Source organism: Takifugu rubripes, chromosome 11, assembly GCF_901000725.2.
Source record: "Takifugu rubripes chromosome 11, fTakRub1.2, whole genome shotgun sequence".
Lineage (NCBI taxonomy): Eukaryota > Metazoa > Chordata > Actinopteri > Tetraodontiformes > Tetraodontidae > Takifugu > Takifugu rubripes.
The window spans coordinates 1,845,228-1,858,085 of NC_042295.1; the positions used below are offsets into that span (position 1 = coordinate 1,845,228).

Consider the following 12,858-nt stretch of genomic DNA (forward strand, 5'->3'; position numbering starts at 1 on the left):
TTTATCATTTACCATCACGGCAGCAGTGGGTGCAAGGCTAACGGTCTAAGGCGGACGCCGCCGCCCCAGAGGGCACTTTAGTCTGTTGGACCAGCTTCCTCGCTGGCTGGAAGAACATTAAATATAGCTGCATTGTTAATTCTCAGCACTGTAAAGCTGAATAATCCTTTTACGGCGAGCTAAACTGCGACGTGACTGCGGTGTCCTCCTACAGCGACCGAGCTGCAGCGGACGCCTCCCGGATGAAGGAGCTGGAGGGTATTTTGGCCGAAGCGTGCGATCTGGAGTCTTACCTAAAAGAGAAGAAGCAGCACCTGAGGCAAATGTTAGCTGTGATTTCAGACAAACTGCAGGGTTAAAACTGCTGCGGCGTGTTTGTCTGCCATGTTTATTTCTTTAGATTTGGCCTTTTACAATTTAACAGATGCTAAATACAGAATAAAGTATGTTTGTTGTCACACACACACACACAACTGTTATTTCTGCGGTGATTAACAGACTTAAACTGCTGTAACAAACCCACACAGAACAATAAACCTTTCATTCGTTAGGAAACCCTGCATGACACATATTTGAACAGTAGGTGGCGCAATAAGCCCAGATGTTCCCGCCTTCCAAGCGAACTCTTCAGTACTGATGCAGCTGCAGCCCAGTTTGAGAGTATTTTATATGGAGCCGGACTGCACTGTCACATAAGTAATTAGCTTCTGTTCATCAAAACAACCTTCATTTTTACACACAACAACCTGCTGTAAACAGTCTAAACTCTTAAGTTCCTGCCTAATCCCAGAAACATCAGCCGCTCATCCCAGAAAAAAAAGCTGCTGTTTAAGTCATCTGACCATTTTTAACAAGCGCAACGCGAGCTAATGTTTGAAGATTTGAAACAGTTTTCAGTAGCTGTAATTTTCTAACTTATAAAACTTATAATCATGCATATGAAGCAGCTGGGATCGCTGCGTTCCTGCTGACGCATCTATGTTGCAGCAGTGAAGGTCCCATGGAAACCGTAGGGGATGTTGACGGGCACCCTCGCCCTGCCCAGCTCCTCAAAGGTCCTGGCGTCTAAGACCAGGAGGAAGGTACTCCGGTCCTGAAAGGACAAATCACACCATTCTGATAGCAATCCAGAGAGGAGGAAAGCCCGTCCATGACCTCTCTGACCTTGTTTGGCGTGATCACCACTGAGAGGATGACGCCGTCGTCCTCTTCTGCGGCGCCAGGGGAGGGTACAAAGATGGGTTCAGAGGGATAGAACCCAGGTTGTTCCCACACCTGGAAAGAAAAGTAAATTAAGTTTATTCCATTTTTGAACTGAGAACTGGCTTGGAGGTCACCTTCATGCTCTTGCTATGGACGTCCATCTTGATCAGCGAGTCTCCCACCAAGTGTCTGAACCCACAGCCGTAGAAGTAGCGGTAGGGACGCGTGTTGTACTTGGCGTAGTTGATCTGAGGGAACTCCAGACCTCCATAGTGGTGAAGGTCCTCCCCATGGAGGTCTTCGTGAGTACAGCAGACCTACGGCACAAAGGTGTGAAGGAGGGACCTTGAGCAACATCAGTGGAACTGGCGGCATCATTTTCCCCTCTTACTTTGTTCCTGGCGATTCTGATGGCGGTGGCGGTGCTGCTGTGGCGGGCGTTGAGGTTCTGGTCATAGGCTGTATCCTGGTCCACGTGGAGAGGCAGAACAAAACGCCGTGGGAAGACCCTACACAATGTGTTGTACACCTACGAGACAAAAGGGTCCCGTTTAGCCTCATTTGGCGTGTTCCCCCCTTCCACAGTCCGCCTACCTCGTCTAGAGCTTCTCCGGACTTGCGCAGGTTCTGGATGTTGTAGTTGGCGATGGCCAGTCCATCATCTGAAGCGCACATATCCAGGACCAAGAACCCGTCCTCCTCGTATGCGTTGATCTGGTGGAAGGTGGACAGCGGCTTCGCCAGGTACTTGACGGAACTCACCTAAACAAAGGCGACCATGAAGGCAACGGCGTGATGAACCAGACCCACCCACCTGGAGCTCCTTACCTCTCCAGTCTTCTTGTGAATCACGTGGAAGATGGTGTTGCGTTTGGGGTCCCAGAGGAAGCCATCACTGATGCTCTTCCGTCTCAGCTTGCCCGTCACGATCTTAAACAGGTCCATCTTGATGGGCTGCTCCACGAACACCACGTAGTTCTCAGTCATGGCTGCAGAGAAACCAGAAGCTTCTCTAAAACATCGGTTTTAAAGTCCAGCTGCTCATCTCTCAGTGGTCTGACTGATGAGGTGCCTACCAAAGCTGTGGTAGTAGGATGGTTTGGTTTTATCAGACGATGGAATCGTGCACAGCACCGTGGTTCCCTCCAGGGTTTCTTCCTCCGTTCTCTTGGTAGGTGGCACACGGATGATGTTGTAGTACGCGCCTGTTTACAGGAGAACGTTGTCAGACGTGCGGAACGCCTACGTCGTGTTACTGAGGTACCTTTGGAGGTGTAGGAGTTCCCCATGTTGTATGTGGTTCCATCTGGCTCAGTGTGCGGATGAGCGGTTGCCCCGTTTACGGCAATGAATTTGCTCCAGTCCACCTGATCGAGCAAGACATCGGACCAGAGGAGCCCTTAAAACACCACCAAGTGTGACCCTACAGGCTACAAACCCCAACCCTTGGCCTGAGCTTACCTTTTGGGTCGTTTCCAGCTTCTCCGGGTCAAGTTTGTGTATGATTGTGGTTTCGGTGCTCACATAATAATCGCCTTTGTAGGTCACAAAGCTGACGTTGGCATTGTCTGTGGGCTCTAGAGGACATCAAAGACAGTGAAGCAAAAGCAGGGATAAAAGTAAAGTTTTCCATCAAACACCTACTTGGCAATTCGAATCGCGACAGAAATCTTTGGAAGATATTTTTGCAGGGGTCTGGCAGGGTGATGGTACCGAACTCGGACACCGTGATGCGGTTGTTCTCCTTGTTAGCTTGGTAGCTGTCGCTAGACAGGAAGCGGCTTTTGTAGGTCACCTGACCTCTGGCTATTTTGAACTGGTGCAGGAGGGCCATACCGTCGAACCAGTGGTTGAACCTGGTAAAGAATGGACACGCAGAAGTAGAGGAGCTGGCTTTGGGTCCAGCAGAAGGCTCAGAGGATTTACCCACTTCTGGTTTCCGATCTCAAACTTCCCAGGGCCGTTTCTTAAGAAGTTACCGTCGATCCATTCTGGAATTTGGCCAACGATGTCTGTGCAGATGGGCTCGGGGGTCTCCTCCACCGAGCTCACCATCCTTTCAATGCACGGCAGGCCTCGGACATCCGTAAAGCGCTGGACTTTTTGGGGGGACTTGGATTTTTTAAGAGCTGTGGGAGGAGAGATGGACTCCGTAGATGTTTCTGCTAGCGACTTTGCTCACTAATGAAATGAGGGCTTACCTGAACCCTTCTTCTGCTGAGGTTTGACAGTAGCCATGGCTGTAGCTCTGCCAGTCGTCCTCTGATGAGTCCTCTCGCTGATGGCTGCTCCGATTTATAACTCGTTGGCAGAGATAATCGATTGATCTGGGCCGTTTTGTCACAAATGCCTCTTTATTCTCCACATCAGAACTTTACCCTGCTGATTGTGGGAACATGTTGTGGGGAAGATGCCACCACAGAAATGCCCAAATCTCTGTTTGAAGGCTTTGGGAATTTCCTCACAGCTACTGTTATACTTTATTTCTACCCTATAATATTCTATCTATAGAACAGACAATGTTTTCCATAAATAGGGTTGTTGGTGTTTTATAAGTCTTGGACAAAGTACAATTTAGCCCCGCTAGCTAAGCAGTACATGTAGCGGGCAGTCTAGCAAAGAGGTCAGTCCATGATGGCTGATACACTCTGGTTATAATTTTAACATCTTATTTAAATTTGTACGTAGTAGCTAAAGACTAGAGAAACAAACCTGTGAATGGTTCAAACTCCCGGGCGACAGGGATGGTTTCACATATGTGATTATAACAGAATAAAAATAAATGAGCTTGTGAACTGATGTGATGCTCTGGATATTCTTTTAGCGTAGCTACAGCTACCTGCATCACCTTTAAAACAACAAAAGAGGGATTTTTATCATGGGTTGTGGAGATGCAACTATAAAAGTTTTTTTAACGTGATACTTTAGCTCCCTCAGCCCTGCCTGGACCTGAATTAAGCCAATGTGCGCTCCGTTAATTCAAGGTTGCGTAAGCATTACCGTGCAGTCGATTTCCAATTGTGTTATGTTGGGAACCAAGAACGACTGTGGCTCTGCTTCCATAAGAGCTAGCTGCTGATAAAAACAGCTCAGAACACAAACTCATTTTCACTCATGATGCTTTTTCCTTTCCTGAGGTTTTGAAGTAAAATTATGGTTAAATGTGCAATTGTGCTCCCTCCCTGCCTCTGTGACCCAGTGGGGGATATTCTGAGGCCGAATCGGATTCCAGCTAATTAATTATCTGCTCTAGTTTCGGATTTAAGTACAAGCTTCATGTTGGAACCATTTTGATGAGACAAATAAAGACATAGGACAGTGGATCAATGTTCAGTTGGTGACACAAAGTGTGTCGGTATTTCCAAATATCTCTTCAGCAGTAACAATAGGAGCAGGTTAGCTTCTTGTTTAGTACTTTGCTTCACTGTTCTTCTGTCTGGAATACCAAACATTGCAAACGCAGCATTCATAAAGACTCTATTGGTATATTATTACATTTTACAGCATAAACATCAGCCCTGCAGGGTACTCAAGCTTATCAGTACTGTCCTTTTATTAGCAACATTAGCCTTTTCTGATGCGGCAGAGTTTGTGTGGAACTGCATGTGGCCGATCGAACTAAACTAATGCCCTCAACGCCAGCTTAGGACTTTCACCTGAAGATTTAACAGTTACATTCTTGGGGGGGGTCCCAAAGACCACCCATGTACAGGTAAATGCACAAATGAATAGAGGCACGATGCACAGCTGTGCCGACTAGCGGTGGCAGGTCACGACAACTTTAAAGACGAATAACAAAACAGAAATCCACTAAAATAACTACACACTTGGCTACAAACCCAAAGCACGCAACAAGGAAAACCTACGTAAGTTTAATAGGACCTCCGCACCACTGCTGTCCTGACCTTCCTCTGCCCCAAACCCAACAGGTCACGATCTGGCTAAACACAACCACCGCTGCCCAATATGCTACAAAGGTTATCCAAGTAAGAAAGACCGAGCTGCTAGTTTAAACGGAAATGGCACTAAGAAAAACAAAAAGTCAGGCAAGGCAGGACTACCAGCGGCCCAACACCCGGAACAAAACCACCCATTAGTTACATAAACCGTGGCAACAGAGCACCAAACTGACGGCATGTGATACCTGGGAGGGGTTCGCTGTAGCATGCACACATTTACTGTAGGCAGCTGCTGCTCAGAAAGTGACCACACACACCACACTGAACTGGAGCAATCACTCCCACACAGGGACATCGCAGCGTTGCCCATGGCGAACGAGGGTGCCTACCCCAAATACTGAGGCATAGACAGGCCCTCATGAGTGGCCACAAATCAGCCACACCAGGTGTCATCAGGGTCACGCCACACACCTGCCGGTAACACCATGGCAACCAAAAAAACAGCCTGGGGCGGCAGGAGAGTAATGCAACAGACAGGCTTATACCTATTAACCATCAGGTTACACTTTATTTAAACGTTTTTCAAGACTTGAAGTCCAGAGGCAAATATCTGTCTACTGAATACTTGCCTGTGGTTTCCCAGCCCATTAGACTGGATAAAAATGTTAAATTGGCGTGACAGATAGTTAAATCCAACTAAAAAAAAAAAAAAAAATCAATAGAATGTGAAGCTCTAGGGTGGACGATGATATCAGTGGTATTGAATAAACAAAAGAACTCTATCAGAAAGAATGGGTGTGCTGTTTTCAGTTACCACACATTTCTAAACGCTCGATTGCAAAAATAAAAAAGAGAGCTTCAAGAGAAAGAAATGTATCTGTTGTAATATTGACACAATAATAGTCATTAATCTCAATATATTTGACTTTTTAAAAATAGAAATATTCAGTCTTTACATACGAAATGTAGATCCGTGTTGCCCCCTGTTGGCAAAAGAGGGGTAAATAAAACCAAATAAAACCAAGTGTGTGTTTGTGTGTATTCTTTTTTTGTAATCGGGAATGAATCATTTTTATTTGGCGTTTGTTTGTCGACTACATTTGATTCTTTATGTAAAAAATAATTTATTTTTGCTGAAATTAAAGAGAAAACTGGTCCTTCCTTTCTCACTTCCGCACTTCGAAGCGGGAAGCCTGGTACTGCCTCGCGCACGCGTGTCACGGGAGTTTGAATCGGACAGAAGGATCAAGGTGAGAAGGTAATTTTTGTTTACTATCATAATTCTAAAGAAATGCACTCTTTTTTTCACCGTTTTGCATCCGTTTTCTCCGAGAAAAGGACCGGAAGAAAGAAACGCTACACTTTAAAGGCTTGAAATGAACCTTCAACTTTTAGTTATTATTGACTTTGCTCTCATTGTTAATTTGGTGTATTATTTTTATTATTAAGAATCTCTTACTAATTGTAGTTTTTAAAAAAAAATCATAATTATAACTATGATGCAACCAGGATGTGGAGCTTTGGGCAAGACGTGTAAAATACTTTACTAAGTGCCCGGTTTTGCTCTTCAGGTGTTCCAGATGGCAGCTAACAATGGCAATTTTGTTACCTTTCTCCATGCAACAGAGACAGCCTTTTACTTCGAAGGTAAAAATCAGTTTATAATAGGTTGAGTTGATCGGACCTAATTCTTTACTTTTGGAAAATTATCTAATCCCTTTTTATATCAAGCCTGAATTTAAAAAATGTGAAATTTGCATGTCTGTATGTAATCCTCATTCCTTTATTCTTTTTGTCTTTGTGTTGTCCATGTTTTTCTGATTTAAAGACTGCAATGAAGGTAAAAAAAAAGAAGTGATATTTTCCACTTTAGCCGTGGCATAAATTTAATAGCCTATTTGTAACTTTAATTGTTAAAAGATAGTTGATTAATGAAGATGACCCCACCAGAATGTGGTGGTCATTGGTCAAGATCATGGTGTGTATCACTTACATGTTAGATTTTTTTTGGTGTTTTTCTTCTTGCAGAGTTGGACAAAGATGGGTTTCTTTATAAGTCTGATTTCCAGAAGTGGATCAAAAGCAAGGACAATAAATTCCTCATTCTGAATGAAAGTGCAGAATTTCAATGCCAGAATTTGTCGATACAGGAGCAGGAATATTACCCAGGTGAGGCGCAATAGCCGATCTATGAGTTTAGAGCAATTCCACGTCTCACTCTCAAAACTACGTTTTATGTTGTCACGGTTGTTTTAGCACAAGGAGGCCAAGTTCTGGCTCTTAAAGTACTTGGATTTCAGGAATTGATACTACACAGTGCCAACATTTCAAAAGTTGCAGTAAAAACGCAGCACTTTGGAACCTTAAAACACTTTGAAAACACCGATGTTTGTGGAACTTTTTACAGAAAACAAACCTCACGTCTGCGTTTACAAGAACTCAGACAAAATGGGAAAGATGGGGGTGATTCTGTACACCTGTAAAGACCAGAAGAAGGTGGTGTTGTGCTGCAGCGACAAGCTCGAAATTCACCCCGTGGAAATGGTGAGTAGAATCTAACGGCTCCTGTTGAGTTAAAGTGTAAGTAGAGGGTTAAAACCAGCTGGATTTTATTTTGAGTGTGTCTTAGAGGGAAGAGGAAGCTTTAAATCACCATTAAAGTGTGTCTGGGGGCATGGGCTCTTGACCCTGCCTGATAACATGTGGTCTCTTCTCAGGACATTTCCCATGACATTGCAGAAAAAGCACACAAGGCGCTTTTCTACTTAGAGAGAATCACAGAAGGGTGCTATCTGTTGGAATCGTCTCTGTACCCATCTATGTTCCTTGCTTTCGAGCCTGACTCCAACAACCAAACGCTGAACAAAGTCATCCTGCGCCGCAAAAAGTATGACGAAGTGGACGAGACCTGCTACGTCACCATGTCTTAGATACTGGCGCCAGGTTTGGGTTTGATCTGGTGCTGTCAACCCCTGAAAAATGATCATCACATTAATCACGGGGTGGATTCGTTTTTATTAACCACAATTAAACGTTTATTTTTTTACCCCACATGAATCACGTTTCATTTTGCATGAGCAAAAAGACGAAAGAAAGAAGGGTGGCGTGTCGCGAGGCGAGTGACCCGTTAGCCGAGGTGCTAACTAACGTTTGCGTGGAAGCGTAACGCAATTATGTCGGTGGACTTCTTCGGTTCGGGGGATTTTCTTTTTCTTTTTCGTACATCGAAAGAACCAACGGGCCTGTCACGACCGGATCGACGAAAGTCTGCCTGGGATAAGTGGCCGAAATACGTTTCCAGAGACGCTAAGGTTCATCTTCCGCTGGTGATTAAGGGGTAATTGCGTTAAAATCGTAAACCGGATTAATGATGGCGGATTAATCCGGGTTAACGAGTCCGCTTCGACAGCCGTAGATTTTCGCGCCGTTTTGGACGCTTGAGTTTCCGGTTTACGCGGACATTTTAAACGTCGTGTAAACAAAACCTTTCGTGGGTTTCTTTTATTTTTAATTTTGAAATGCATTGTACACTCCACAATTTTTAAAGCCACAGATTCTGTCAAGATGTTTTAATTTTCGGTTTTCTCACAGCGTAGCACAACGTTGCGGTCCAGTGAGGACGGTGCGTGACGCAGCTTAATCATCGTTTATTACACTCCGTTATAAACATGCCAGCAGCATTAGCTCCCGTTGAGACAAGGGGGTCGTGGGATGCACACAGTTCATCATCACACTTCTTGTGTTCCTGTTCAGGAAAAACACGTCCGTTTTACGTCTTTTAGATTCAACAGATGCAACTCGATGAAGTGGCAACATAACACTAAAAAAAATAGACGGCATTCGTCGTAAAATACAATTACACACTCAATAAGATGGCTGTAGTTGAGTCCCTCCCTCGCTCTGCCTCATACTTTCACCAGGAGCAGTATCTCCTTTCTCGTGGAACCACTGTAAAGCTCATTTCCACCTTCACCGACACACAATTTTGTCGAGCGTTGATGTTTTTAACCACGTGGAAATGTTGCCAACACGGAAAGCTACGAGGGAAAGTGAGGGGAAAGGGAAAAGGAGTGGAATTTATGAAACAAAAAGAGGCGGGAAATTAACCAGAGTTAGGATGACTGGCTGGGAATAACAGTGATATATATTCAAATGAATTTACAGACAACTTAGCTGATTTTCTTCTTAAATTAGACAATATTCCCCTGCCCTCCCCAAGTTCATTTGCTCCACAGAAGAGCGACGGCTTTGCAGATGCCCACGTCATTGTAGTTGAAGTAGCAAAGACCAGCAAAGGTGAGGGTAGACAGGAGGAAGAGGCCCGCGTTGGCCATCTTGACCTTGGGTTCGCCGTGAACGTAGTCTGTCAGCACCTGCCCGATGCCCCTGTGGGAGAACAAGCAGCCGAAGTCAGCGAAAACCCAAGCTTTTTCAGACGGCAGAGCCGCGTTTCATCACGTCAGAGACCAATCCTCTTAGCACAGACCGCTAATGATGCCGAGAGACAGCGGAGCATTCCTCCGACTGGGCCTGGTCAAAGAAAATGTGCTTTAACCCTTTGAGACGTGCACTCTGGCACTTCGGCTGAACTTGGCGGCACGCGTGACAGGGATTTGCGCCCCGGAGCGGCTGCGCCGCTTTAAATCTACACTCTGAGTGACGGAGGAGGACATCGCCCCGACGCTAAGCTGCTGCCGCGCTCTCTCAGGTCTGCAAACAAAGCTGGAACCAGCCACACGAGCTGTGAGCGGCTTGCACATTTGAGCAGGAACACCAAACAGGAAGTAGCTTTTCTGGGTTATAAATGGAAGGTGCTGGAGGGAACAAACACGATACAGCTGGCAGGGTGCTCCGGTCGCCGGCGGTTCTTACCAGTGCCCGTGCAGGGTCAGAGCAGCTGCCAGGGAGAAGTCCATGACCGGACCAGGGTTGAAGTAGGCTGCAGGTCCCATGGCCAGCAGCAGGATGCTCAGAACCCGCTCTGCTGTCCAGTGCAGGGAGGCCGCTTTGGAGCCAGAGCCCGCTGTAGAACAGAGCAGAACACAGGAAGTGCTGTTTACTGTCAGGGATATAAGAGGGTCGTCACAATTATCCAGTCTTTTTGGCAGCCGGTTGATTTTGTACCAAACTGTAATGGCCACCGGCATTCTGCAGAACCCACGGCAGAAAACACCCGCACTCAGCAAATATTCTCTGCAGTCATGTGTGACCTTTACTTGTAAGTTTCTGGGTTTCCGTTAGGACCATTTAAAAGAGGTGAAAACAACTAAATCAGTTTTTTTCTGCGAGACCATTTCCGGAAACCTGTTTCATGCGACAGGAAGTGATACTGCAGCTGTCTGTCAGATATAATAGTCATTTCGTGGAGCTGTGTTATACTTCCTCTCCGCAGATTGGTTTCAGGTTTTGTTTTTGTTTTTAACTGAAAACTTGATAAATTGGCTTTTCCTGAATAGACACTGGCGCCGACCTTGCAGGGCCTGCGACGCGTGGATGTGAGCCGTCAGCATGTACGGCTGTTCCTGGGGCTGGTGCGGGACAACCAGCGGCCTGGCCAGCAAAGTGCTTTGGTAGAACAGAGCTGCAGGGACAAGCAGACGCATTAGCAAAGGACTCAAGACCTAAATGTAACATCTCAAACCAAATGAACCTCAGCTTTGACTGCTCCATAAGGCGCAGCCAATAATAACGATCCGATTTTGAATTCATTCGTACGTCTTGCAGAATTAGAACATATACGCCAACTAAAGAAATAGTCAAACCTGCTGACGGTTTCTAACCGAAACAGATGAATTTATTGCGGTGATTGAAGGGAAAGAGAGAACGATAGAAGGGTCTGATGGAGGCGAATGCGAGTGTTTTTTCGTTTTAATATAAAAGCCGAATGACAGGACAGGATTTCGTGCTCTGCGTTACGCCTCCTTCGAGCAACGTCATACTTTTGCCATTCCCGTATGACGATTTAACCTCACAGCATCACCAAAGTGTTCGAGTCACTGATTTTGATGACATCGTGAACGTCCAGGGTTCAGGTTTACTTCTTAAACCAGAGAATAAATCGGCAACCCCGCAAACATTCGAACTCGTTAAAATCAGCTGGCCTGAGAGCGCAACGTATAAACGTTCAGAAATGTTGTAAAGAGACAGAAATGCTCACGTTTGACGACACACAGAACTCAACCGGACGATCGCCGCCATGATGATCAACTAACCAAGGTCACCACCGTGACCCGGATGTAGTTTTCCCCTCTTCACAGTGACGATTGCGGTTTTTAAAAAGCCTAAAATTATTCATTTTAATTTAGGAATTATTCGGAATAATGGGAACACCGTGATGCGGTTGTTCTCCTTGTTAGCTTGGCAACTGTCGCTAGACAGGAAGCGGCTTTTGTAGGTCACCTGACCTCTGGCTATTTTGAACTGGTGCAGGAGGGCCATACCGTCGAACCAGTGGTTGAACCTGGTAAAGAATGGACACGCAGAAGTAGAGGAGCTGGCTTTGGGTCCAGCAGAAGGCTCAGAGGATTTACCCACTTCTGGTTTCCGATCTCAAACTTCCCGGGGCCGTTTCTTAAGAAGTTACCGTCGATCCATTCTGGAATTTGGCCAACGATGTCTGTGCAGATGGGCTCGGGGGTCTCCTCCACCGAGCTCACCATCCTTTCAATGCACGGCAGGCCTCGGACATCCGTAAAGCGCTGGACTTTTTTGGGGGAATTGGATTTTTTAAGAGCTGTGGGAGGAGAGATGGACTCCGTAGATGTTTCTGCTAGCGACTTTGCTCACTAATGAAATAAGGGCTTACCTGAACCCTTCTTCTGCTGAGGTTTGACAGTAGCCATGGCTGTAGCTCTGCCAGTCGTCCTCTGATGAGTCCTCTCGCTGATGGCTGCTCCGATTTATAACTCGTTGGCAGAGATAATCGATTGATCTGGGCCATTTTGTCACAAATGCCTCTTTATTCTCCACATCAGAACTTTACCCTGCTGATTGTGGGAACATGTTGTGGGGAAGATGCCACCACAGAAATGCCCAAATCTCTGTTTGAAGGCTTTGGGAATTTCCTCACAGCTACTGTTATCCTTTATTTCTACCCTATAATATTCTATCTATAGAACAGACAATGTTTTCCATAAATAGGGTTGTTGGTGTTTTATGAGTCTTGGACAAAGTACAATTTAGCCCCGCTAGCTAAGCAGTTCATGTAGCGGGCAGTCTAGCAGAGAGGTCAGTCCATGATGGCTGATACACTCTGGTTATAATTTTAACATCTTATTTAAATTTGTACGTAGTAGCTAAAGACTAGAGAAACAAACCTGTGAATGGTTCAAACTCCCGGGCGACTGTGGACTCTTGAGCAACGCCCTCAACCACCAAATGTTCCGAGAGCCACACGATGTCTGTCCGCCGGTCTTCAGGGATGGTTTCACATATGTGATTATAACAGAATAAAAATAAATGAGCTCGTGAACTGATGTGATGCTCTGGATATTCTTTTAGCGTAGCTACAGCTACCTGCATCACCCTTAAAACAACAAAAGAGGGATTTTTATCATGGGTTGTGGAGATGCAACTATAAAAGGTTTTTATTTTTATTATTATTTATAATAATATTTATTTATTATTATCTTTAGCTCCCTCAGCCCTGCCTGGACCTGAATTAAGCCAATGTGCGCTCCGTTAATTCAAGGTTGCGTAAGCATTACCGTGCAGTCGATTTCCAATTGTGTTATGTTGGGAACCAAGAACGACTGTG

The 12,858-nt window shown here is 45.5% G+C and overlaps 3 protein-coding genes across 6 annotated transcripts; 1 reads left to right on the top strand and 2 right to left on the bottom strand.

Moving 5' to 3' along the window:
• Positions 1-518: 518 nt before the first annotated feature.
• bco2b (beta-carotene oxygenase 2b) lies at positions 519-5,225 on the bottom strand. Its single transcript, XM_011618091.2, has 13 exons — positions 3,916-5,225; positions 3,405-3,585; positions 3,134-3,332; positions 2,848-3,059; positions 2,665-2,780; positions 2,468-2,570; positions 2,280-2,408; positions 2,032-2,192; positions 1,798-1,965; positions 1,595-1,732; positions 1,338-1,520; positions 1,165-1,275; positions 519-1,093 (listed from the first exon to the last, which is right to left on the bottom strand). The coding sequence occupies exons 2-13, from the start codon at positions 3,439-3,441 to the stop codon at positions 977-979; spliced, it is 1,674 nt and encodes a 557-aa protein (XP_011616393.1). The 5' UTR covers positions 3,442-3,585; positions 3,916-5,225; the 3' UTR covers positions 519-976.
• A 1,049-nt stretch (positions 5,226-6,274) lies between these two features.
• il-18 (interleukin-18) lies at positions 6,275-8,181 on the top strand. 3 transcript variants are annotated; one of them, XM_029843226.1, is made up of 6 exons: positions 6,275-6,352; positions 6,674-6,749; positions 6,931-6,942; positions 7,131-7,271; positions 7,510-7,646; positions 7,820-8,153. In XM_029843226.1, exons 2-6 carry the CDS (start codon positions 6,683-6,685, stop codon positions 8,030-8,032), a joined length of 570 nt encoding a protein of 189 aa, XP_029699086.1. In that variant the 5' UTR covers positions 6,275-6,352; positions 6,674-6,682; the 3' UTR covers positions 8,033-8,153.
• Positions 8,182-9,214: 1,033 nt separating this feature from the next.
• Positions 9,215-12,638, bottom strand: LOC101062817 (succinate dehydrogenase [ubiquinone] cytochrome b small subunit B, mitochondrial-like). Of its 2 annotated transcripts, XM_029844473.1 has the most exons (5): positions 11,908-11,959; positions 11,686-11,835; positions 10,573-10,683; positions 9,975-10,125; positions 9,215-9,488 (listed from the first exon to the last, which is right to left on the bottom strand). In XM_029844473.1, exons 1-5 carry the CDS (start codon positions 11,942-11,944, stop codon positions 9,323-9,325), a joined length of 615 nt encoding a protein of 204 aa, XP_029700333.1. In that variant the 5' UTR covers positions 11,945-11,959; the 3' UTR covers positions 9,215-9,322. The 2 variants fall into 2 exon arrangements, with proteins under 2 accessions (XP_029700333.1, XP_029700332.1); XM_029844472.1 differs by lacking the exons at positions 11,686-11,835; positions 11,908-11,959 and adding an exon at positions 12,419-12,638.
• Positions 12,639-12,858: the final 220 nt, after the last annotated feature.